The sequence below is a fragment of the Triturus cristatus genome, chromosome 11 (genome assembly GCF_964204655.1).
Source record: "Triturus cristatus chromosome 11, aTriCri1.1, whole genome shotgun sequence".
In the NCBI taxonomy this organism is placed as follows: Eukaryota; Metazoa; Chordata; class Amphibia; order Caudata; family Salamandridae; genus Triturus; species Triturus cristatus.
Genome location: NC_140594.1, coordinates 163252393 through 163278136, shown reverse-complemented (window position 1 = coordinate 163278136; position 25744 = coordinate 163252393). Strand labels below are relative to the sequence as shown.

The window sequence follows — 25744 nt, the reverse complement described above, 5'->3', positions numbered from 1 at the left end:
CTCTGTCTTCGGTTGGTGTTCTTAGGTGGGTAATTGCCGGAAGAGGAGTAACAGCAAGAATGTATGCAAATTACATTAATATATTGGTGCAACTATTTGAGCACAGCTCTATGCCCCCATCCCCCACCCCGGGAGTACTAGAGGAGCAGACCCCACCAGGCACTGGATACAGTCAGTCATGTGAGATGCTACACTGAACCTGCCGAGGCAGCAGGCGAGCAACCTGCAGACACGCACGGTATACAACCAACTACAGTAAATGCTCTAAAACCACCAGGCAATACACAAAATGCTCGTTATTTCCAGGTCCTCTGGAATCTTCAGTATTAGGGGACACCTAAAATGTAACCAGTGGAATTAATCACCCAAAGTTGTACAACACACAACACCATCGAAGGTTTATCAGTTATGTAATGTGAGATTCAGTACATACAAATGAGGACATAAGAGGGTGCGCCAGTGGTGAATAAGTGATGGCACAGTGCTCAAATGATGGTCCTCTGCAACATGAACGAAAAGGACAAGTACATGGTATAAACACTTAAGTGGCTGCTACAATTTTAAGTTGGTAGCAGGTGGGTAGATGCTGGCATTTTTCTTACTAACCATCCTCCTTATGGGTATCATGTAGGTCAAAACTGAAAGGTTTGTTGAGGTTTTGACACCAAAATCAGTACTTACATTGTCATCATCTGGACAATTAGATTATAAGAGTAGCAACTCGGTAAAAATGGAATCAGAAGAGCTGGGAAATGTAGAAATAGGTGTCAACAAGGGGAAAGTTTAAAGGAAAAAAGAAATCTAGCATGTATAATGCTTAAGCAGGGAAGGGAGCTATGTATGCAAGTAAAATACCATAACGCTAATGCTGGGGCACGAAGCATTCCTGCTTAGTGCCTGTGAAAAGACCCCTGAAGGACGAGAGCTAAATCAAGCCGGTGGCTGAGCTTCCCTCCTCAAGAAAATAAGTTGATCTTTTCTTTAGATAATATTGGTATAAAAAAAGGAACAGGCCCAAATGTTGTTAGGGGACCTAAACCAAAAATTTTAACAATAATAGTTGGATAGAAGTAGGCAGAGTAGAACCACACTTCCCCATGCTCAGGTACAAACTGTTCAAGATCCACAGCACACTGACATGACAGCAAAACAAAAGGGAAAGCTTTCAGTTTTGATTAGTGCTTAACTCTTCCCTCCCCCAATCAACACAAGAGACGCACGGTTGGAAAGAGAACAATGTCCCCTTTCCAGTGTCTCGCCCCCTACTTGGGGATCGCATTAGACACACGAATCCCCAAGCAGGGATCCACTCCACTAGACATGTGGCAGCTATCATTGCAGGGTGGGTGAGAGGCCCTACAGGCACTGGCCAGTGCTCCCAACCCACCCCGGGACCCCAACAGTCTTTCTGTCCCCCTGGTGAGTGGATAAGGGGAATTAACACCAATCTGCCCCGGGGGGAGAGGGGGGTAGAAAGCCCACTAGAACTAGAACACTAGGGAATGTCTTGGTTACATATTTATTGGGATGGAGGGGACTGACCCCTAGGCGTGCACCAATCCCGGGCCCTAAAGCACCAACAATCTTTCTGACTGCCTAGGGCGCAGAGCATGCCCAGCCCCTTGGCAATCGAGAGGAAATCACAGATTTTCCTCACATTACTGTGAGGGTTATCTGCTGGAATTTTGTGCAGATTCACACAATTACTACTACCCAGTGTTACCCGCATTTCTTCCGATATAAATGGCACCCCAGTTGTGTATTTTGGCCTTGCGCACGGCACAAGAACGGTTCAAAATAGGGATTATGTGAAAATCCGTTAATTTTCTTTATTATTTATTCATTTTTTTACAAGTCAAGCCTTTATTAAAATATATAAAAGTCACAAAGGGAACCAGGAAGAAAAAAAAATCTTCCACAGACCTTTTCCTTTTAAAGGAATCAGAATGAAAAGATAGTGCAATGTAGTGAAATAGGCTACAACCATGTAATACTAGAAAATTAACACTGCATCTATTAGACCTTACAATCCTCCAGTATCCCATCATGCTTTCTCAGTGGCATTTGCTCCATTTCTTTTTTCTGGCTCCTGGTGACAAGATCCTGGAGCACTGACCTTTGTCCATTTTGGCTTCATCTACTGGACACCTTCCTAAACCTTCTTTAAACATCTTTACTTGATGTCCCTAGGGACTTAGAGTATTTTCTTTTCTTTCCTGAAAGAAATTATTTTACTTTCTTCACCAAAAATGCCATACCTTTTTTGTGAAATGGCCCTCATGTGGCAGAAAAGGGTACACATAGATACTCATTATCTTTGTACTGTAGACTTTCTAGATATCCACATTCTTGACAAATGCTCCCACTACAGAAAGTTTTCAAGGTGCACCCTGAAGGACCGGGGGGGAAATACACCTTCTTTGACTTCAGTAGGAAAAGCGCAGCTATCACTCATCCCTCTAAGGATGGACTGGTAGGTCAGTGGACTGAGGAGAAGGGGAACCTTCTACCAGTGCTCCAATTTCCATCTCTGAGGACTCCTCCAAAGAGGGAGGCATGTTTATGGAAAGCTGTTCATGATGGACCTCAATGTACATGACATGGAGGCCTGATATGTGGCTACCTGTTTGCCATCAAGAGTTGGTTCACCATTGAGAAGGCATTCAGCGTCGAAGAAGCACAGCCTTTTGACATCAATGGAGTCTGCCATGTCACAGCACTATTCAACTTCGAGGTATACTTCCGCCTTTCTTCACCAGTCTGTGTAATGGGTTTGGAGACTGCCTGCGACCTCAGATTATGAGTATTCACACACCTAGTGACAGATTTATAAGCCCATTGTGCCACTTTTGCGTCACTTTTAACATGGAAAAAGTGACGCAAAAGTGGCGCAAGGGGCTTGTAAATCTGCCCCCTAGTTTCTTACAACATCCACTACTCCAGTGGGTGAACTACTGAAGTCTCCACCCTGAAGAGTCCTATCGCCTCCCCAGTCCGTTACACCATTGGAAACTTCACCACGAAGATGCACTTCACCAGTCATTCCAGTTGCTGGGTCAAAGGCAACAGCCCCACCATCAAGACCATACATTACTTCTGACACAGCATCACCAAGGATATCGAGGACTCCTTGGAGGTCACATTCTCCTTGCAGATCTCAGACTGTATGGCATTGTAGACCTTACTCTTGCCGTTATAGAGTCTAAAAAAGATCGTGGGCCTGATGTACGAATTTTCCACTTTTAAAAAGTGGTCGCAAATTGCGCACTGACTCTTTGTGAATGGAAAAGAATTTAGCAAACTGACCTATAGGTCAGTTCACAGAATTCTGGATCATTGTTATGTTATATATGGCACTTATAAAGCGCGCGGCTACTCCCAGGAGTGTCCCGGCGCTGAAACCAAAAGACCACATGACAGATAACAGAAAGAAACGCCTCCATGCAAAAAACTGGCCGGAACCTACAGTTGGAAAAGCCAGGTCATTGGTTTTCTCCTAAACGTGAGGAGATCCTGTACCTGTCTGAGAGAAAGAGGTAGAGTGTTCCATAAGCGAGCGGCTACCACTTGAAAGGATCTTCCCCCAATCCGAGACAACAGGACCTTAGGCGTGGAGGTCAGAAGCTGAGCAGATGACCTCAAGGTGCGTTGGGGTGTATAATGTTGGAATCTTTCCCTTAAGTAGGGGGCCCCTATCTTGTGAAAGGCTTTGAAAACCAAGACCAATGTAAGGTATACAGCAGATGGGTCGTGTGTGTCCTAGGGCCCGCCAGAAAAATGGCTCTGGCCGCCGCGTGGATCACAATTCAACATACCGCATTAATATGTATGAGGTAGGTTATAAATTGCCACCCACTACAATTGGCTAGAGGCATAGGTATGGTGGCCTGCTCGGGTGAGCAAACCACCATATTTGTGATTGTTTTTAAATAAAACAATCTTATTCCTTAAATCTGCCCTTTTTCCTAAAAGGAAAACAGAATGAGTTAAAAAAAAAAATGAAAAGTAAAAAGATACTTTTTTAGGAGAATGAAATGGTCCTATGGAACACTCCCTACCTACAGAAAACATTTTTGTTAACATTCTTAGAGAGTAAGGGGTCCACTGGGTACGCCTTCGCATTTGCGAATGATATACCATCGATTGTGAATTGGTGGTAAAATATTAATATTTTGCGACCTGATTTCGGTCTCAAAACATTACTACATACCTTAAGGAATCAGTATTTGGAAAGGACTCCCAGAACACACCCCTTCCAAATAGCAATCACCTAACATTTACTTAGCTTGTTTAACTATTCAGAAAACCTTTTCCAAATCATTAATTGGGTTTAGTCCATTACAAAAAGCGTTCTGGGAGTCGCAAATCCAGAGATTTAGTGAATCTGAGTGTTTGCAACCATTAAAATACTTTGTATTTTCAGGCCCCTTGTTGTTCCATGCTTTCTTTTAGGTGTTCTTCAAGGGAATATTTTTTTACCTTAATGTTGTTCTTCAACATCAAAAACCAGGAGATATTCTCTGAACTGGGTTGAGCACTACTAATCAGGATTTTCCCCCATTGGCATCAATACTTTTCAGATATTCTTGATTAGAAATGCTAATAAATGTTATAGACCACTGCCAGCCACTTCTACTGATACTTCGGTGTTGTTAGACGCCTTACACCAGCCTGTTTCTTCAAGACCGTTCCTTTCTCCTGTTCCAAGTCTCTTCAAACCTGCAGTGGATTTGTTACTCACCCTGCTTCTGTGAAGGTCGCATTGTTCGTACTACAGAAAAAAAATAGAAATCCCCAGAGCAGGAGCCATTGTTCAGGTTTAGCACTGCACCTGACTCAGTGACTGTCCCGCTGCAAGTAAGAATCATGAGACTGCTCCTTCTTCCATGCTTTCTCCTAATAAGGAGAGCAAACGGTTCGTAGAAAGTCTGTGCCAATTAAATCTACTAGTGCTGCTACCCTCTTGGGCAAATATCACAGATCCTTATGGTATTTGTTGCAAAAGGTAGCTGATGACTTGCCACAAGAAGGAAGTGAGGATTTCTTACAGAGAGTTCTAGCTGCAGATTCCTCACCTTTTGAATATTCCCCAGACGTCAAACTGGATCTGGCAACGTTTCAGTAGTACCTGTGTGCACCAATAGGGGGTGCCCTATGGCTCTGCACTAAAGCCGTTCTGCTCCAGAAAGGATGTGCAGAGCCTATTTAGACACCACTCCTGCACGCTGACATCAGTTAATTTCTTTCCTTGCCACCAGACGTGAATCTGGTGCTACCGCTCATCTCTTTTTAAACCTTTACCTCAATAAAAATTATTTTCAGGGGATATGTCACCTCCCAACATGGCAGGTTTTAATCCTTGTAAGGACTGCCACAAACAAAATCTGTGACAGATCCTCAACAGATTTCCCTGTGGTGCCTAGGGTCGAGCTCCGACTCTAAAGCCTACATTGACAGCGAGTCGATGAACCTGAAGGCCATACAAGACCTCAAGGCGAAACACTACATCGCCAAGCACCTGAAGACTCCGAGGTGACACTGGTCCAAGTCAAAAGTTTGGTCCCTGTCCTGTTCGAGATCCAGATTCTTCAGGAGTTGTTCCATAGGCCGGCCTTCATCTAGATCAAAGTCTTCAGGTAAGTCGAAGAAAAAACATCAGCAAACAACAAAGAATCTAAGCATGACTTGACCCATTGCCACCACTCAAACTCTTCAAAGAAGGCAAGAGGTGGCGTAAAGCATCTCGATCTCGCTCCTGAAGTTTTTTTCGACTTCAAGCCGAACCCACAACTTCTTCTGGCACAACCTGAGTTTTTGGGGCTGTCCTCCCCTCCGAAACAGAGCAAAGAGTCCCATGAGGTCATACTCTGACTGTCTGCATCCTTGCTGATTCCCTCTGGCATGCCTTAGGGCGTCATGGAGACGAGGCAAGGATCATTCTTGGCGGCAGCAGGACCCTTCGATCCCTTATTGGGCCAGCTCCAGCTCCACTCTCGATCCCGCTTCCAGCACCACGATCCATGCTGGTTCCCGGTTCTTCAACGCCAATGCCAACTCCATCAATGCCGGAAGACGAGGTTTCCATCGTCCTCTATGATGCTGAGTCAGTGCCAGTTCGACCTTGACCATGGCCATGTCTGGCTTCTGTGAAGCCCCTCTGCTTCTTCTTGATCTGCCTCCACAATGACTAATGCACATCCTGAATTCCTTGTTCAGTACAAATTCTGACAACTCTGCGGGTGAAGAGATTGGCCAACCATATCACAAGGAGAATTGGTATGACTGCCTGCAGGAGGCTAGTGGCCTCAATACCTCCCCTGAGTCAGTACTCCTTTCACCCCACGGTCCAGCCACTGTGGATAGTGATTCTCACATCATGGTAATACGTAAAGTGTCCAAAGTCCGTGACCTCAAACTCCCCATCTTGGAGGTCAAAACCAGTGTCCTTACAGGCGTCTTATAGCCGGCACAAACACTCACTGAGCCCCTCTTGCCACTTAACGAGGTCCTTATGGAACCTATGTTGGAGGTATGGGCCAAAACTTTCTGTGGCCTCCTGGTCATCTACCTGATTGTTTAATGCCACCTCCCGGGCCGAGGCGACACTGCATTTTTTATCCCAGCACTCCACTCATGAAAGATTGGTGGGTCAAGTAAGACTAGCCCCAACACATTCCCTACTACTCTCTCTGATCAGGAGTCAAAACGGGTGAAGATGTTTTGTAAAAGAGTCTTTTCATCCACCAGCTTGGTGCTTCAATCAGTCACTGCCAGCTGACTGCTGCAGCACTATTCCCATGCTCTTTGCAATTCGGTGGCCAAAGTTGTCCCGGAGGTCCCTGAATATATTCGACCTGTCCTTCCCAGACCATACAGGACGGTCATGATGCAGCCAAATTCACAACTTGCTGTGGCTTGTACACCACCATTTCCATCAGGTGGGCCATTGGCACCAGGGTCGCCATTTCCAGCCATTCTTGGCTGCGGTCAACCATTTTTTCAGGTGATTTTCAGCCATCCCTCACTGACATGCCCTTTGACGTGACTTTCCAGCTTGGGGACAAGGCAGACTCGGCTCTCAAGGAGTTAAGGGAGATTAGGGCCACAGCACATTACCTGGGCGAATCTGCCCCACCCTGTCAACCGCATCATCCCTGCTGCGGCTTCAGCAGCCATACTCCACACTGCCAGCCAATCCAACCTCAATAGGGCACCCAGCAGTTTTGCAGTCGAGACGGTGGTGGCCACTGCCTCCGTAGTTAAGATCAACATGCAGCCCGGTCTACTACCCCACGCAACTCCATCTGCTCAAAGTCTTTGGCGTGACCGTAGCGAAGCACCGCCACCCGTGGGATCTGACAATTCTTGCCAGGTTGGTAAGCAATAACTTTGGACAATTGTTTGAAAGGGATATAACCCTACCTTTCATTTCCATGCTGCTGCGCCTTCCACCATCCCCAGAGCGACTGACTGAGGACAAGCTCTTTCTTTTGAGGAGGGAAGTGCAAGCCCTGTTGACAAAAGGGGCTATCAATAGGGTACCCACACCAGAAGATATGGTTGTTATTCCTGCTACTTTCTGGTATCAAGAAGGGTGGAGGCTTTCATCCCATTTTATGCATGTGCCCTCACAAGCCTTCCTTTGGAAGTAGAAATTCAAAATGTTCATACTGGCCCAGGTCTTGTCTGCCCTCAACACTGGAGACTGGATGGTGGCATTGGACCTGCAGGATATCATTTCCATATACCCGTCCTACCAGCCCATCGGCGCTACTTGCAGTTTGTGGTGAGACAGAACCACTTTCAGTTTGCTGTGCTCCTGTTTCGTCTCATCAGTTCCCCTTGGGTGTTCACGAAAGTGATGGCAGTAGTAGCAGCGCATCTTTGGAGGTCGGGGTCCTAGTCTTCCCCTTCCTCGACAACTGGCTGCTGAAGGCGGGTTCACCCCAGGTAGTCATCAACCACCTCCAGACTATGGCAAACCTCCTGTCATCTTTGCGGTTCAATATCAACAAGCCAAAGTCACACCTGAGTCGTCAGATGCTCCTCTTCAACTGAGCCATTCTGGACACAGTTCGGTTTTGTGCCTTTCCCCCTGGAGAGAGAAGGCAGGACATTCTGATGGATATATCTGCCTGTGGATTCCTCACCTTTTGAATTACGCCTGTGCCAGCATTCCACGGAAACTTTTGTCCCAGATCTCCCACGTCGACGAAAATGTCACAAAGACACGGATCCGCTCACGACTCCGTCTGATGTCATCGGAGCCACAAATAGACCTCGTCGGCGTGCTGACGTCAGTTCCCTTTTTTCCGTGCTGATGACGCGTAACGGTTTTCTGGGACTCTCCATTGATTTCTTGATAGTAACTTTGTTTCTGCTGTTTCCTTTGGAAGTGGCAGTGCGATAGCATCGGATAAGTCAAGGTTTAAACCTTGTAGAGAAAGCAGGGGTCATATGTTGATTACGGACCCTCACGACTACTGTTTGTGGTGCCTGTTGTCAGACCATGACGTCGATGGTTGTACTAGCTGTCGGAAGATGAATCCAAAGGCCTTGAAGGAGCGTGAGGTCAAATTGTTCATGGCAAAGGCAAGGAAGGAGAAAAGAGGTCGAAAAAGGTCGAAGTCGAGGTCGTCGACCTCGCATGCTTTGAAGTCAAAGAAGCACAAGAAGAAGAGAAGACATGGTTCTCGACGTCATTCGTCGAAGGGTAGGGCTTTGAGATCGCCCTCACTGGCTCAGAAACATCGCGTAAAAGATGTCATTTCTCCATCACCTTCTCCTTCTCCTTCTCCTCCAGCAACTCCGGGACGTTCTCCGACAGGTTCTCTGGCGTGTTCACCGATGCCGAAGGGTACTCCGGGGCTGAGCTCTTCCCCGGCGCCCAGGTTTTCTACTATGCCTGTACTAGTGACTCCAGTCTTAGGCCCGACTTCACCGACGCCTACACGGCCTCATGAGGATCAGGATACGGCTCTGTTCCCATCCTTTCCTGGTCCTGGTACGGAGCCATCACAGTTCCTTAATACGATGTATGGCGTGTTTGCCAAGGCAGGCTACTCTACCGGTGGGCCCGCTGGCCCCCGGGGTCCACTTGCTTTTAATTTGGGCATTCCACAGCATTATGCCCAGGCACCATTCATCCCTTTTATGCCAACGGTGCTGTCCTGGCATTTTACGGCTCCGAGGTTCTCGACGTCAATCTCTTAGTCTCCGGCTCCATCTGGAGGTCGCTCTTCTTCTCGACTCCAGTCGGCGCCATTGCACGCATCGGAAGCTGTGCCTTCGGTGCCGTGTGTGGCTCCGTCGACGCCGAATCCTGTCTTGAAGATAAGGTCTAGGAAAGAGGCCCAAAGGCTTCTTGAAGAAGAGGAATATCAGCAGAATGAGGCTGAGGAAGGCGAGATTGAGGAAGATGAGTTTGAAGGCCTTCAGGAGGCAAGTGGATTGGATACTTCCCCGGAATGGGAACTTTCCTCTCCAAAATCATTACCCTCGCAGGATGTTGCGCCTTATCATGCGGTAATTAGAAAGGCCGTTGAACTTTTGAATCTTCAGCTTCCCACTGCAGATTTTAGGCCGACTATTTTACCAGAGGTTTTACACTCTCCTTCCTCTGTAGTTGAGCCTCTTTTGCCATTTAATGAGGCCTTAACTGAGCCTATTTTGGAGGTGTAGAGGAAGCCTCTCTCAGCACCTGCGGTTTCAAGGTCCATAGCAAGATGGTACAGGCCTGCTCCTAATGATCCTGCATTTCTTTCGAGTCATCCTTCGCCTGAAAGCTTGGTGGTGCAGGCTTTTTGTTCGAAACATGTTCGACAGGTTCTTTTCCCCAGACTCCTGGTGACAGGGATTCAAAAAAGCTAGAACAGTCTGCTAAAAAGGTTTTCTCCTCTTCAAGTATGGCTTTGAAATCCACTAATGCAACCTGCTTGTTGGGGAGATAGCCCACCACTCTTGCTACTGAATCAGCAGTGTCCATGCTTTGATGGACTCGGCAAAGCAGCTAATTCCAAAGTTGCCGGAAAATGATCAAGTACTTTTTCAGGAGATTGTGTCAGATACCCAGGCAGCAGCTCGTCAGGTTATACAGTCTGGATTGGACACTGCTGATTCAGTAGCAAGAGTGGTGGGCTATGCTGTGGCTACAAGAAGGCATGCCTGGCTTAGGTCTTCAGGTTTCTCTCCTGATGTTCAGAATACGCTTCTGGATCTTCCCTTTAATGGGTCAAGGCTTTTTGGGGAAAAGGCCGATTCTGCGTTGCAAAGATTCAAGGACAGTAGGGCTAGGGCTAAATCTTTAGAACTCCAAACTAAGTCTAGAGGTTTTGGTTTTAAAAGATATCGTGGCTTTGGCAGGATGTCTTCCTTTCGAGGCCGTCGGCAACCTCAGTTACAGCAGCAGAACCTCCAGTACAAGTCTTACAGAGGAAAGAACAGAGGTCGTTTGCGAGGGGCAGCCTATCAACTTTCCTCCTCCTCCTCTTCCTCTTCCTCTTCTGCCCCTGCCACTGCTGTCTCTGGAAAGCAGCCCTAGATCCTCCATCTTGGAGCATGCTTGTCCTGTAGGGGGTCGGGTGTCCCATTTTCTACAAGATTGGAAATCTATAACATCAGACCTTTGGGTTTTGAATCTTGTGGAAAATGGGTAGGCCCTTCCCTTCCGGGATATTCCCCCTCCTTACCCTCCTCGCCAGGGTGGTTGTTCAGAAGATCATTTGTTGCTTCTGCAGCAAGAGGTTGTGTTATTGCAAAAAGGTGCGATAGAGGTGGTTCCAGAGCAGGAAAGGGGTCAGGGATGCTACTCCCGTTATTTCCTGATCCCCAAGAAGGATGGCAGGTTAAGGCCTATTCTAGACCTCAGGGTTTTGAATTTTTACCTCAAGCAGGAGAAATTCAAGATGTTGACCCTAGCTCAGGCTCTTTTGGCGTTGCAGCAAGAAGACCGGATGGTGTCGATCGATTTGCAGGATGCGTATTTTCACATCCCCATCCTGAAGTCGCATCGGAGGTATCGCCGTTTCACGGTAGGGTCCCAACAATACCAGTTGGCAGGCCTCCTGTTTTGACTTACTTCCGCACCCCGAGTATTCACAAAGGTGATGGCGGTGGTGGCAGCTCATCTCACAAAGTCGGGAATTTCTGTTTTCCCTTACCTGGACGACTGACTGCTCAAAGCAAAGTCGCCGGAGATGGTGTTTCATCATCTGCATGTAACAGCGCTGCTGTTATACGTTTTGGGTTTCTCGATAAATGACCCAAGTCTCACCTGGTGCCCTCACAGAGCAACCTGTTCATAGGGGCAGTACTGGATACTACAGTCTGTCAACCATTTCCTCCTCTGCAGAGGATTGTCGACATTCAGGAAATGATTCCCTTTTTTCACGATGGAGCAGTTGTTCCAGCCCTGAAGGTCCTACGCCTGCTCGGTCTGTTCACTTCCTGCATTCTGTTGGTCAACCATGCACGCTGGCACATGAGGGCACTCGAGTGGTGTCTCCGCAGGCAGTGGTATCAGCACAACGGAGATCTGAGGGAGTCAGTCAGGATCTCCAGAGGAGCTGCAGTGGATCTGTCTTGGTGGAGTGTACAGGGCAACTTGTCTCAAGGGAAACCCTTTCAGCTTCCTCCACCGGTGGCCACAGTAATCACGGATGCCTCCACTCTAGGGTGGGGTGCTCATCTGAAGGTCAAAGGTCTTTGGTCTCCAGAGGAAAGGTTGCTTCACATCAACCTTCTGGAATTGCGGGCTATTCGTTTGGCACTAAAGGACTTCCTTCCTCCCCTTCGCGGTCTGTCTGTTTAGGTCCTGACGGACAACACTACCGCGATGTGGTACATCAACCAACAGGGAGGTGTAGGGTCATTCGTCTCTGCAGAGAGGCTCTGCGACTCTGGTCCAGGGCTCAGGGCTGTCAGATTTGTGTGTTTGCAAATCATTTGGCCGGTGTGCTGAATGTACGTGCGGACAGTCTCAGCCGGCATTACTCGGCCGATCACTAGTGGCGGCTTCATCCGCAGGTGGTCTATCTCATCTTTAAGATGTGGTGATTTCCTCGGTTGGACCTCTTTGCCACTCGCGAGAACGCGCACTGCCCGTCGTTCTGCGGTCTTCTGTTTCCGATGCATGGAGCTTTGGGGGACGCGTTTCAGTTGGATTGAAGTTCACAGCTCCTTTACGCGTTTCCTCCCATACCCTTGATTCCTCGGGGTCTGTGAAAGATTCGCCAAGACCGGGCCCAAGTAATATTGATCACTCCGGATTGGCCAAGAAGGGTGTGGTACACAGATCTACTTCACCTCTCATCGCACCCTCCGCTCCGTCTCTCTCAGGGCAAACCTCCTCTCGCAGTCGCAGGGGCGGGTTCTACACCCCCACCTCCAGAACTTGCACCTTCATGCCTGGAGATTGAACGGGGAAACCTCAGTTCTTTCTCTCCCCCACCGGATGTGGTGGATGTTATTTTGTCATCCAGGAGACACTCCACCAAATCTGTTTATTCCTCTAGGTGGTCTAAATTTGTTAGATGGTGTGGAGAGAGGTCTATTGATCCTTTGAAAGCCTGTTTGTCTAACATTTTTGAGTTTTCCCTTTCTTTAGCCCAGCAGGGCTCTGCTGTGTCTACAGTAAACGGATATTTGTCGGCTTTGTCATCTTTTCTATGTTTGCCGGACCAGCCGTCTTTGTTTAAGTCCCCCATTGTTATGAGGTTCCTTAAGGGCCTTACTAATACGTTTCCTCCCACTTCTTTCATTATGCCTCTGTGGGATTTAAATCTTGTTCTTACATTTCTAATGGGCTCTCCTTTTGAGACTCTTCATAGTTGTCCGTTGAGGCTTCTTTCTTTCAAAACGGTCTTTCTGATCGCTATTACCTCGGCTAGGATGGTAAGTGAGATTCAGGCTCTTAGTTCCAAACCCCCGTTTTTGACCATTCATACAGAAAAGATGGTTCTCAGGACCAGGGCTGCTTTCCTACCTAAGGTGATTACTCCTTTTCATCTGGGGCAATCCATTACTTTACCTACCTTCTATCCTCCCCCTCACCCTTCCAAGGAGTAGGAGAGACTTCATCGCTTGGATCCTAAGAGAGCTGTCAGTTTCTATTTGGACAGAACCAAGGATCTGAGGCTGGACTATCAGCTCTTTGTAGGCTACGTTGGGCGAATGAAAGGCAAGGCTGTGCACAAGCGGACTCTCTCCAGGTGGATCATCTTGTGATATCAAGATCTGCTACGTCTTGGACAAGAAGGAAGTGCCTGAAGGTATCAGAGCTCATTCCACCAGAGCGAAATCCTCTTCTGCTCTGTCTAGAGGTGTTCCTGTTGTTGATATCTGTAAAGCAGCAACTTGGGCCTCCCTCCATACCTTTGCGAAGCATTACTGCTTGGATTCTGAGGTTAGGAGGGAAGGCCATTTTGCACGCTCTGTGCTTCAAGATTTTTTGGTATAGGTTGGTGGACACCCTCCTCCGGAAGTGGGACTGCTGTGGGATTCTATTCAAAAGGTGAGGAATCCACAGGCAGATGGATCCATCAGAAGAACAAGTTACTTACCTTCGGTAATGCTTTTTCTGGTGGATACAGTATCTGCCTGTGGATTCCTCACTGACCCACCCTCCTCCCCATTGTCCACCTTCGTATACCAAAGGTTTTAAGATTTATTTAACATGGCTGTTTTCCTGTGTATTATAAATGCCTTGTTTTGTTCATAGGAAATGCCTAGTTTGCTTTTGCTTTTCCGTTGTTTCTTTATACTCTGTGTATCTATGTTTATATTGTATACTGTGTATACTTCAATTATGATGTTGGTCCACCTGTTCGCCTCGGAGGCACGGAAAAAAATGGGTGGAACTGACGTCAGCACACCAACGAGGTCTATTTGTGGCTCCGATGACGTCAGACGGAGTCGCGAGCGGAGCCGTGTCTTTGTGACGTCCTCGTCGATGTGGGAGAGCTGGGAAAAAAGATTCTGTGGAATGCTGGCGCAGGGGTAATTCAAAAGGTGAGGAATCCCCAGGCAGATACTGTATCCACCAGAAAAAGAGTTACCTAAGGTAAGTAACTTGTTCTTCTGGCTATTATCACGATTTTTCAGCCTCTGTCCTGAATTTAAGCCCCAATAACTCCACTGCTGGGGAAAATCCTGGTTTCCAGTTTTTCCTAATGAGGACCCAAGCATATATAAGCTCTGCACACTTAGCAGGGTTATTAACTAGCAGTGTCATATTTTCAGTTCATTTCATAACCCTTGATAAAATAATCATGCTCTTTTCCGTTGGGGTTAGCCAAACCCAATTCCTAAGTGATGGTTTTATCCTCTGGAAATTACACTGGTTGATAGAAAAATGCAATTGACGCTGATTAAGGAATACTGTGAATTGATTTGGATTCCCTGTAAACCTTTTATGGTGCACTATAGGTATGGTGGGTTTTGTTAATGGATAAAAGCTCATGAGATTTAAATTGTTGCTGAATGGTACTGATTTCATGTTTGATTGTGATTCATTCTGATTATAAGGCCATATTCTCAGACCCTACCAAATTAACATTCTGTTATAATTTGGTTACTAAATCTAAAAATTGACTTGAGAAGTGACAGCATCCATCGCTCAGGTTGGATGACACCTTGGGCTAGGCAGTCTGTCAGGATGCAATCATTTGTGCTCACAATCCAACTGGAGCAATTCACTCTTCTGTCTCTCACCTCCTTTACCAGTGACCACACATACTGGCTAATGAGGGCCAATGTGTAGACACTTGGAAAGGGAAATGGTATGTAGGAAAATAGGATCTGCTTTCAGGTTTACCTCCACATTTTGGCTGGTGTCAGTGTCTTTTTTACTTAGTCTGCTGGGTTCTTGCTAATCAGTACCCCAGCATCTGTGTTCTCTCCCCTAAATTGGCTCTGGTAAGTGCTTTGGTGCATCCACAATTGGCTACTGGTGTACTTTTATATGTCCCTAGTATATGGTACTAAGGTTCCCAGGGCATAGATAAACCAGGGGTCTCCCATGAGCTGCAGCATTAATTTTTCCGCCCATGGGAGTCCACTTAAACTGTGACTACAGGCCTGCCTTCGCAGCCTGTGTGAGATGGTGCTTGCACCCCTCACAACAGATATATGTTTCTTTTCTTAAAACCTATAAGTCACCCCTATGGCAGGCTCTTCAGACCTGAGGGCAAGGTGCTTGCTTACAAGCGTGAGGGTACCCCTGCATGAGCAAGACAACCCTACAAAATCCGAAGTCGATTCTCCAGGCTTTGTAAGTGTGGTCAGCCATTTTAAGGCATATAGTGGACATCAGTCACTACGAGCTGTCTAACTATATAATGGCTGCACCTAACCTGGTTATGTTTGGTATCAAACGTGTTGGAATCATACCCCAACACCGATTCCGGTGCTGGAAGTATGATCCCATAAACTGGGGGGCTTCCTTGTGGACCCCTCTGTATTCCTGGTAACAGCCTTTCAGTGTCTGCCAGGAAGCTAGTGCTGCTGCAGACTACAGACATGATTCTGTTCTCTTGCTGCTGAGCTTGAGCAGGGGAAGGTGGAAGAAAAGTTTTCCTGGCCAGGGAGGTGTAACCTTCTCCCAGACAGGACTTAGTGTAGTGGGCTGCGGTGGGGGCGCTTTGCAGTGCCACCAGATTGCATTGAAGGGCACACTTGGTGCCCTCCTTGCATATTCCAGTTTGAGCCAGTTGAGGAACCCTTGGTTCCCACTCTGGTGCGAAACTGGACAAAGGACAAGGGAGTATCCTCCCATCTTTCCAGCCCCTCCACTGGGAAGTGTGTCCTCAGATTTGTCGTGGAACAAGACTCACCTCTGAAACTCAGCATCTGGACACTTGGACTTTGTTGGACTTGAACTGGAACCAAGACTGCATCAAGGAACACTCCTGCTGCTCCTGGTCTCGCTGTTCTTCAGGTCTTCTGCGCCGTCTGTGTCTGTGCTTCATTCAAGTTCTCCAGAAGGCCTGTGGGCATCAAGGACATCTGAAGAAATCTCCCATGGAGTGAAGGAGTCACTCCCCTGCATCTGCAGGCACCGCAACGAAGCTGACCGGTCTGCTGCTCCTGTTGCCCTACGGACTTCCCGAGGTCCAGCAACACAGAGGCCTGACCTCTCTTCCCTGCAATTTTGAGGACAGTATCCCTCGTTGGAGCCTATGGAACAAAACCCCTGTGCACCATGTGGACTTGCCGTTGCCAAGACTTGTTGACTCTGCACTCCAGAGATCTTCGGAATACAAGAAGCTCCAGCACCTCATCCCTTGAAGATCAGCGTCCTCACTGCATCCTCTGCATCGTGGGCCTACATCATTGGTGAACTGCTTGAGGTCATCTTGCAACTCCTGTACCTCCGGGCTGTGGGTCCTCTCAAGGGTCTTCCTTTGCTTCAGTGGGCTCCCCTGCTTGCTCGGGGCCTTCTCTGACTTTCCTGCATTTGGTGAGTTCCTTTGACTTTTCTGGTCCCAACATTTGCATCTTTTCGCTTTCCACAACATTTGCAACTACCAAGGCTTGTTGGTGCTCCCGCCAGGCACCAATCCCCTAGACACCGACATCCGACAGCTAGTGCATGGCTCCTGGTATTCGTCAGCGTCGCCTGGTCCTCGCAGCTGCAGCAACAAGGGCTCCTGAACCTCCCAACATCAGCGGGCATTGTGCTTCTGTACCTCCTTGTCACCTCCGAGTGGCATAGACAGTGTCCCCTCTGTTTGCTTCCAAAGGTGGATTCTTCAAGAATACACCATTGGATTCCACCAGACTCCTTCACAGGCTTTTCTGGATGCATCTTCTTTGAGGTTTTCCATCGTCGTTCACGGCTGGTTCCAACGTCACTTCACCCCTATTCACTCGGCTTCCCTGGTGCAAGTAACCTGGTTCCTGGGGCATCCACGGGTGGGGCGGCTTTCCAACCTTCCGTCCTCCAAAGGGTTTCTTCGGGGGTCCTATAGCAAGGGTCCTTATTCTTTAAACCTGCAACCGCAACTTCTCCATTGACTTCCATTTGGCATGCGACTGATTTTCCACTCTGCACACAGCCTCTGTGGGGTTCCTGGGTACTTACCTTTGATGGTTCCTTGTTTCTCCAGCTCCTCTGAGTCTTCTGGTCCAAGTTGCGTTCTCCTTTGCAGTTTGCATTCCACTTTCTTAGTATCTGGTTTGGTTCCCCGTTAATACCCGTGTATATTTGTGCTACTTACCAGATTATTTTGAAGTATTCCTGTTATTCCTGTGTGTATTGTTGGTATCTCCAGGTAGGAGATATACCAATGTGTTAGTGATTGTGCTGTGTAGAAAATAGACTTAGTTTCATAAATCACTGTGTAGTTCTTTGCCATCTAATCTACACTGTCGATCAAATGTGTTAAAATAAGCTGCTTTACAATACTTCAAGATAAACCTGAAGGCTGCTCTCCACATCTACCACTTTGAGAGCTTTCTATGGTTTTCAAAGACCACTAAAATCACCATAAACGTTGCCTGGATTAGTGCAAAGTGCATCACTCCTTAGAGTGTGTACCATATACTAAGCCAGCCCCCTACAGTATAAAAGAGAAAAAATATGGACTTCCTGCTCTTACTTGTTACTTAGGCTGATCAAGGATGTTAGCAGGGTAGATATCTGAAGGCAAGGAGATATTTTTAGTAGCTTACCCTTTAGGGTCCTGCATTTAACTCTAATAGTAAATGGCTATACCGTAGCAATATCTCTGTGTATCCAGCTCCCTACTTTGATGTGGAACTTGTAAATCATGAAGAAAAAACATACAATTAGTATTTTTTAAATATATGTTCACTAACACTTCTTCTTATGACTTGAATAACTATCTGAGGCTTTGTTACTATGCGCGTTCCGTGGAAGATGAGTTATAGTTTCTGCTTGACTCTTGTAGGACTGCATTTAGCTGTTTCCTAGTTTAGCAATTTGTGTAAATATACTAGAACTCTATTACCTTATACTTTGGGTTTCATACCTAGTATGACAGTTTGAGCAACATTTTCCAGGCCTAGAATACTTATTGTGCTGTCATAGAAAATCCTTACCAAAATGTAACAGCCTTAGTCTTAGAATGGTTCTTGGCAAGCAAAATCTGAGATCCCGTTAGAAGGGTCCTTGTTGCCGCAACATTGTATCACGATTGCCTAACAAAAATACAGTGGGCCACGAGGGAAGTTCTATCCTGATTATCAAGATGGCCATCACCTTTCCAGACTATTCAAAAGTTCATAGGCGGCTGGGACTTGTAGTTCTTTTTCTGGATGCTGTCACATAGAATGTTCTTCTTACACTCAACACCTCAGCCGAGGACTACCACCTTTTCTTTCCATGAACGATACACAGCACAATCTGGTTTGAATTATCACTCCTGCTCAGTCCAAATTTGATTTGTTTGACCTCACTTAAGCACATAACACACTGTTGGCAAAAGCCTCGGGGTGGATTTTGCAATCTAACTAGTGATATTTGTGCCTTCACACACAATGACAGAGGACATCTCTTTCTGACTGGTCTCTTCCTGATGAAGTTATGTTTGGCATGCCTGCCTTTTAGATGTCTTCCACCAAGTCTGTCTCCTCATGGAAGCAGAAAAAAAAATACCTGTTCTTTATTTTGTTTGTTTGCAGTTTTATATAGCGCCTCCTTGACCCAAAGGTATCCGAGTGCTTTACATGAGCACCAGTTACATTACATATTTATTTTTGTTTTTCTGGCATGGGGCGATTAAGTGATTTGCCCTAGATCACAAGAAGTTGCTCCCACGCTACGACTCAAACCTGGTTTCCCAGTTCCAGAGTCGACAGCTCTGACCGTTACACTACATCCTCTCCCCTCAGGAGGAATTAAGATTATCGTTGATTATTAGTGCTTGAGAGGGAATAAAACATTGACCATTCATTTCTAGTCTTCCAGGCTATTAGCCACCAGAACCATGGGTATTGGAGAGAGACCTCTGTCTCACTTAGGTAATGGATGTGTAGGCCACGGTGGCTTGAAATACAGTGAAAGAATTCCGTCAGAGCCAGAAAGAATAGAATGTCTCAGACAAACAACTGGTCCTGGCTATGACAAGTGTCTTGCTTGCTATACAACACATTTTGAACTCAATTATCCATTTTAATGGGGGTGGAAAGGCATTGACTTGTGACATGGCACCAGCGAAAAAGCGTTGACCTGAATGAAGTACTACAACAATAGAAACCCTCCTAAAGTCATTCTCTTCAAGTAGTTTGTACATTTTTAGAACTTTGATGACAGTACGAAAATCTACTTCAACAAAGTAGGATGGGAGGCAGTGTTTGGTTTTCTACTAGGTAGTTATGATGGATGTAGGCTCTGGCCAGTTACATGTCTCTTATTGTAAAATAGATAGCAGGTAAGGAAAGTGTACCTTTTGAGGAATAGGAATAGGAAAAGGAAATGCAATCATAAGTGTCTGAAGCATTCAGAACTGGACGTGGTCATAGTTGTATTCGTGACCACGAAAATAACAAGTCTCTTGTATGCACCACAGAATCATGGCTTCCCGGGGGAAACATTGTTTACAACGCGGGGATTACATCGCGATGCCATTACATTGCGGTTTTTACAACGCAAGTCGTTACAGCGACTTGCGCTAGATGGCGCTCTAGGACAAGGAATAGTATAATTTACTATCCAACACCTTCCCTACTGTACGTAGACTGGAGTTGGAATAGTAAATTATACTACTCCTAAGTCCAGCGCCCTCCAACGCAAGTCGTTGTAACGACTTGCGTTGTAAAAACCGCAATGTAATGTACCGCGATGTAAATGTATGCGTTGTAACGTCATACATCCCTTCCCGGGGAACAAGCTGGTTCAGGAGTTGGAGTGAGGCTGCTAAGGAGGAGCAACTGAAACAGTGACCCATGCTTTCATTGCAATGAGCATCTCTCACGCATTAAACAGACCATAAGCCTCCTAGGTTAAGATGCTCTTTTTGGTGCAGACAAGCATCAGAGTGATATTTGCTCGGCTCAGGATTGTATTGCTGTTATTATTTATTATTTAATCAGAAATACATGTAAAAATTTAAAAATTATGCATTGTTACCTGTGTGCAAAGTAATTTATAAATATATATTTTCCACTAAACAAAAGGTAGTATAAAGATGAGAGATTGACTTGCCTCTTGGAAAAGAGAAAAACATAGCTATTCCAAACCTAAATCCTTGCTGACCTACAGTTTCTGACCCGATACATGTTGTCTATATGGTTAGTTACCCAAAACTAAAAATCTATAGTGGAGACAAAACTATGCTTGTAAGCCAATAACATAGAGCGGTTACATAAGGAGTACCAGATTTCCAGATTTTTTATGTGGAGCAAGGTCTTCTATCAGAAGTAATGTTTGAAAAACGTTGGACTCATAGCAGAGCCCAAATGGAATAATTAAGTAGTTTAAATGTCTGAAACAAATATGTACCCTGTAATGACCACTGGCATGCCCCCTGAATATCGAATCAACAATATCGATGGGATAGAATATCGAAAATAAAATATGGACAGGTAAGTAAGTCTAGATTGTTTTATACCAAACTCCACATATATATACCTGCATGGTACATATATCTTCAAGGTACCTAGATATGGAGTTAGGAATAGTAAACCTATACTTCCCTATATGCGCTTGACATTCGGTATTTTGTTCTTCAGTATTAGTATACCATGTTATTATTGGTGTTTATATTCAGTAGTACAACCCTCATCTCTGCAATGTGTACTGTTAAGATTGTATCTCAATTATATATTCTGAGTGTGATGGTAGCAATACAGAATTATTAAAACACATTTTTGGTTTAAAGGTTGTAGCTTTATTTTTGGTAGAGATGTTGGCAAGTGTTCTATGGTCAGTATAGTCCAAAATTATGCCTTAGTTTATGTGGAAAACAGCATGTGTGTTGCAGCTAAAGATGAATTGGTTTGCTAGTGCTCTTTAAGTTGCTTGATTCAGAGGCTTTGTGTTTTTATCTTTTGAATGTCGGAACCAATTTTACACACAGCTATGTATGTGATGCTTTACTGTAAGAGTAAAGGAAATGCTCATATTAAGTAGTCAGTTGCATTTTTCAATGTTATTTCAAGTCAAGTCAAAATACCTTATTTCCAAGAAATAAATTCTTATAGAAATATACACACATTTCACAATTCATTAAAAGAGAAAAAAATCTTACATAACCTAAAACAACAATTAATGATTACATCTTTCAGCCATACATACTTACAAATTGTACAATTATTTCAATGTTATTTGGTTTTGCAACCATATTATCATATGCTTGCATTAACCCTCTCCCCAAGCCTTTAAATATGAGACATCTTCTATTTGATGTATCAGATCACTTTATCGGATTGTGTTATCCCAAATTGCTACCTGCACACCTTGTGTACAACATGGCTGTACGCTTCCATAAAATAAATGTAAAGGTTTCGCCTTTTGTTAGGACGCTGTATTGCTGTATCTCCGAACAAAGGTGATGAGGAGGGCAAACAAGAGCTTCCTAATTAAACTTGAACAAGTCTACCTTGTCTCTGTCTATTACCCTTTTGTAAAACTGATAGCAGAGGTAAGTGGCATTTGAAAAGCACAGTATGGTGCTGCATCCTTGGAAATGTTAAGGCGTGTGATATGCATTGTATAGTATTTAATGTAAAAAATAAGACTAATCGAAGAGGCTTTTGTCCGTTGTGATTGTCACGTTGTGGGAGTCATTTTAAATCATACCTAGTTGCATCATATCTTTGAGTGTAAGCTCCAATACACCCACTTGCCATCATTGTAATTGTGACTCATATGTTGTCAACTTACCCCACCCACGTTCATGAGGTCGAGTTTCAGATCTAGTAGATTCCAGATACTGGGTAAAAGACTTTGCTGACGTTCACCCTTATGACATGGGGTAAGTTGACCACTATAGTTAGAGTATCATCGAAGGAAATAGATGTTTCCTACAGTCTTTCATAATATAGAATACCAAATAATACTTACTAACACTTTTCTTCTGTTCCAGGTGAACATATGACAGAGGAGGAGCTTGCTGAACATCTCACTACCCTTATAGGTCTAAATCCAGAGGGCGGTAGCTCTGAAAATGAAAGTTATGATGCAACAGGTATGCGTTACTATATTAATCTACAGGTAGATTAAGAAGTTCAATGTCATATTTGCTCTTTCAGTTACTTCTGTTGCCTACTTTTGTTATTGTTTCATTCAGATGCATTCACATCAGGTGGCACTAGGTATTTTGATTTATTTTGGGTTACCGTCCACTGTTGAGATGGTTTCATTGCTTTAATTTTTCATCTTTTCTTTTGTTTACAGTTGTTCTTAATGAGGGCGAATTCCTGTACCCTTTCTTTTCCATTTGTGTTTTATTCCTTACACCTTCCCTCCATTTTGCACTTTGATTTACCACTGCTTCTCTATGCCGCCTTTTTCCTTAACACTGTTATTCCTATATCTCGGGTTTGTCATTGGCCTCCACCTTCCAAGAAAAACCTTAGAAAATTTAGCTAAATGGTGTCTTTTGAAGCATCAGATAATAGATGAAGAGTCATAGTGTTTTAAAAACAGTTTGAAATGGTATTCATCACTTGTGAAGTTTTTCAGTCCCTCTGGGTCTACAATAGCCAGGAGCATTATTTCACTGCAACAGAATTAATATGTGTCTGAAAGAAACCTTGGCTACACAGCAAACAATGTTATTTGTTGCAGTGTGCCTAACATAATTACTGTGTCATCTCATAGCCTATCAAAAAAATGCGACCAGACTAGCTGCTGATATATGATGGTTGCGGATACGTTCGCTTGCTTGATTGTTTTTTTAATTAATTTAAAAAAAAAGTTTTTCTTGAATTTTCCAACTAGAACACAGCCAGTTCTTGGTACAAAATCACACGTAAATGTACAGTACATGTGATGGGCAAGTATACATACAAATGTCATGCAGTCTTATAATGTCTGCATTAGGTCTCAGACCCGCATTAACTTACAAATTGTTGGTTGAGCATGGGGTCTCCTTTCTTACAAATACTGCATAATTAATACATATAACAGCGTTTGCATCCTAATACAGGAGTTTCCTCCAGTAGGCAGGCCCTTTGCACATGTCTTAGTCCCCACGCTCTCTCTCCATGAACTACAACACAGGAAGACCACCCAGGCGACCAGCCAGATGCACACAGTTTCAATCTGCATGATCCCTCACATATTCCACCAGGGGTTCCCAAATATCACTGGGAGGAATGTGACGGGCTGTAGTTTTGAATAGATCGCAAGCTGGTCTTTACAATATATGAAGTCTGTGAGCCAATCTTTGAATTTAGGGGCCCGCTCCCTGCCCCATCTGAAAGCCACCCTGTGCTTGGCCAATAGCAGGCCCATTGCTGCGGATTTCCTATTTGTTTTCTGTATGTAAGCTGTGTAACCCAGTAGCGCAAGCAAGGGGGACCTCGGGAGCGGTGCGCTGATCATTTTGGATAGTGCATCTATCACCTCCCGCCAGTACCTCTGAACTTCACTGCATTGCCATGCGAGATGTATGAAATCTACTCCCTCCTGCCGGCCCCGCAGGCAACGATCGTCGTTTCTCAATTTATGTTTGCATAGCAGTGTATGTGTGTAATAGATTCTGTGTAGGAACTTAAAGTGGATGATACGCAGTCGGCTGCTTGCCGTGATGACTTCGGGCTGTGTGCAGCAATAAGCCCATTGCTCATCTGTCAGTGGCGTTTCCAAGTCATGATACCATGCCTCTCTAGCCCCACATGCCAACTGTGGCTTTTCTAACAGCGCAGCACGATATTATTTGGGACACGGTGTGCGCCGGTCCTGACATTTTTACACTGTGTGCAGGACCGCTAGCGTGGGGGGGCTCCTTTGGGAATCCCGGGATATTGGCCCTAATTTCATGCTTCAGTCTTACGTACAGAAAAACCTCCTGCAGAGTGCCCACCTCCCCGGTCAGAAGCTTCTGGTGGTCTTTAAACTTGCCCTCGTGGTATAAATCTCCTGATACACTGAGGCTCCTTTTGCAAAGCATTACCTGACATACAGCCTCCTGAGTGACAGGAGCGCTCAGGAGATTCGGAAGTGGCACAAGCGGAGAATATAGCACAGGTTTATCCACTACTCTAGCTAAGCGATCCACGCATTATTGGTGCAGGTTACCGTGTGGTGGGTAATTCCTTCCCCAGGGACACGTGTTCCCAGAAAGGAGTTTAGGGGCGTGGGCGCCATGTATCCCTGCTCAATGGCCAAGTGTCTGATTCTAGCCTCCTGCAAGGGTGCCCGCTTGTCGACGTTAGGCACGGCTTCCTGCTCCAGCTTATTGAGCCTCTCTTCCACCTCTACAAGGGACTAATGAACCTCTTGCCGCGCACCTACCGTCACCCCTATTACCTTCTCGCGGACCACAGTTTTAAAGGCGTCCCACTCCATTAATCTAGTAGACGCTGTGTTGCTATTTTCACTGGGATGGGTACCCTGCCCCACTCAATCACTATTTCCAGTGGGTTGTGATCAGAGAAGGATTTCGCCAAATATGGAGTATTCATCACCTGCATTGCAATGTTATTTGAAAAGTACATCCTATTAATTCTCATGTGTAGCATGTGCACTGATGAATAGAAGGGGTACTCCCTGTGTGTTGGGTGTCTCATCCTCCACACGTCACACAACCCCCATCCCTCTGCCCATCCACATAGCGCACTCGCCTGTTTGCAGACCCCCGTCCCATGGAGGGGAGGATGTGACCTATCAAGTGCAACATTCATCACAGCATTACAATCCCCACCAATTATCCATGGGTAACTCTCCCAACTCGCTAAGGCAACAGACAGCGTACCCAGGAACTTCTCCTGCTCCGAGTTCGGCGCATATATAGAACCCAGGACTACTGGTTGGCCATCTAGGGTACCCCGCACCAAAATTTACCTCCCCATCTGATCCACTCTTTGCTCCACTGACATAAAGGGCACTCCATGCCTGATCCATATTGTAGCGCTGCGCGCAAATCCCGAACATGTGGTAGAGAAAACCTGCCCCTTCCACTTTTTACGAAATTTCCCAACTTCCAGTTCAACCATATGAGACTCTTGCAGGTACACTATCTGTGCCTTGCGCCTCAGTAGCTGTGCATGTATCCTATGGCGTTTCTGAACTGAGCCCAGGCCCCGGACATTCCTCGTTATTATGGTGTATTTATTCTGCATGTGCATCGCGTACCCAGTTTTGGCCGCCATGCGGTCGCCATAGCATGCATAGTGCCGTGCCAACCTAAGAGAACGCGCAACCCAGGACCATTTCCCACCCCAGTAACACCCAATACTCGGTCCGGTCGTGAAACTATACCGGACCACCCAGCTAAACAAAAAACATAGAAACCTAAATAGCATCCATTCAGAGCTTTTGCATTTTGGGGTAGGTGGCCAAACCTACCCATCCAGCGCACACTCCGATTCAGGGGTACAATGGTAGTCAAACGGCCCCCGGGCCATATATTCAATCAATACAATGCCGTTATAACAATTATAATAGTAAGGATATAGCAACCGTGTATGTTACTGTTCAGTTAAGATCCGGGTTCACAGTACAGTCCAACCCACTAAGGAATCAGCCCATCTGCCGTCTGCGGGGTCACAGAAGGAAACAGGGCTACGCTCCCATCTGAGTCCGATCTCCGAGTGTCCACTTCTGAGGTGGTCAAGT

The 25744-nt window shown here is 45.7% G+C and overlaps 1 protein-coding gene across 1 annotated transcript in view; it reads left to right on the top strand.

Annotated features, from left to right (window-relative positions):
• Positions 1 to 25744, top strand: part of CFAP251 (cilia and flagella associated protein 251) — a 670115-nt gene that overhangs the window by 594099 nt on the left and 50272 nt on the right. The window contains exon 21 of the mRNA XM_085633872.1: positions 22047 to 22148. Coding sequence (XP_085489998.1) covers positions 22047 to 22148 — 102 coding nt within the window. The remainder of the gene's footprint in view (positions 1 to 22046; positions 22149 to 25744) is intronic.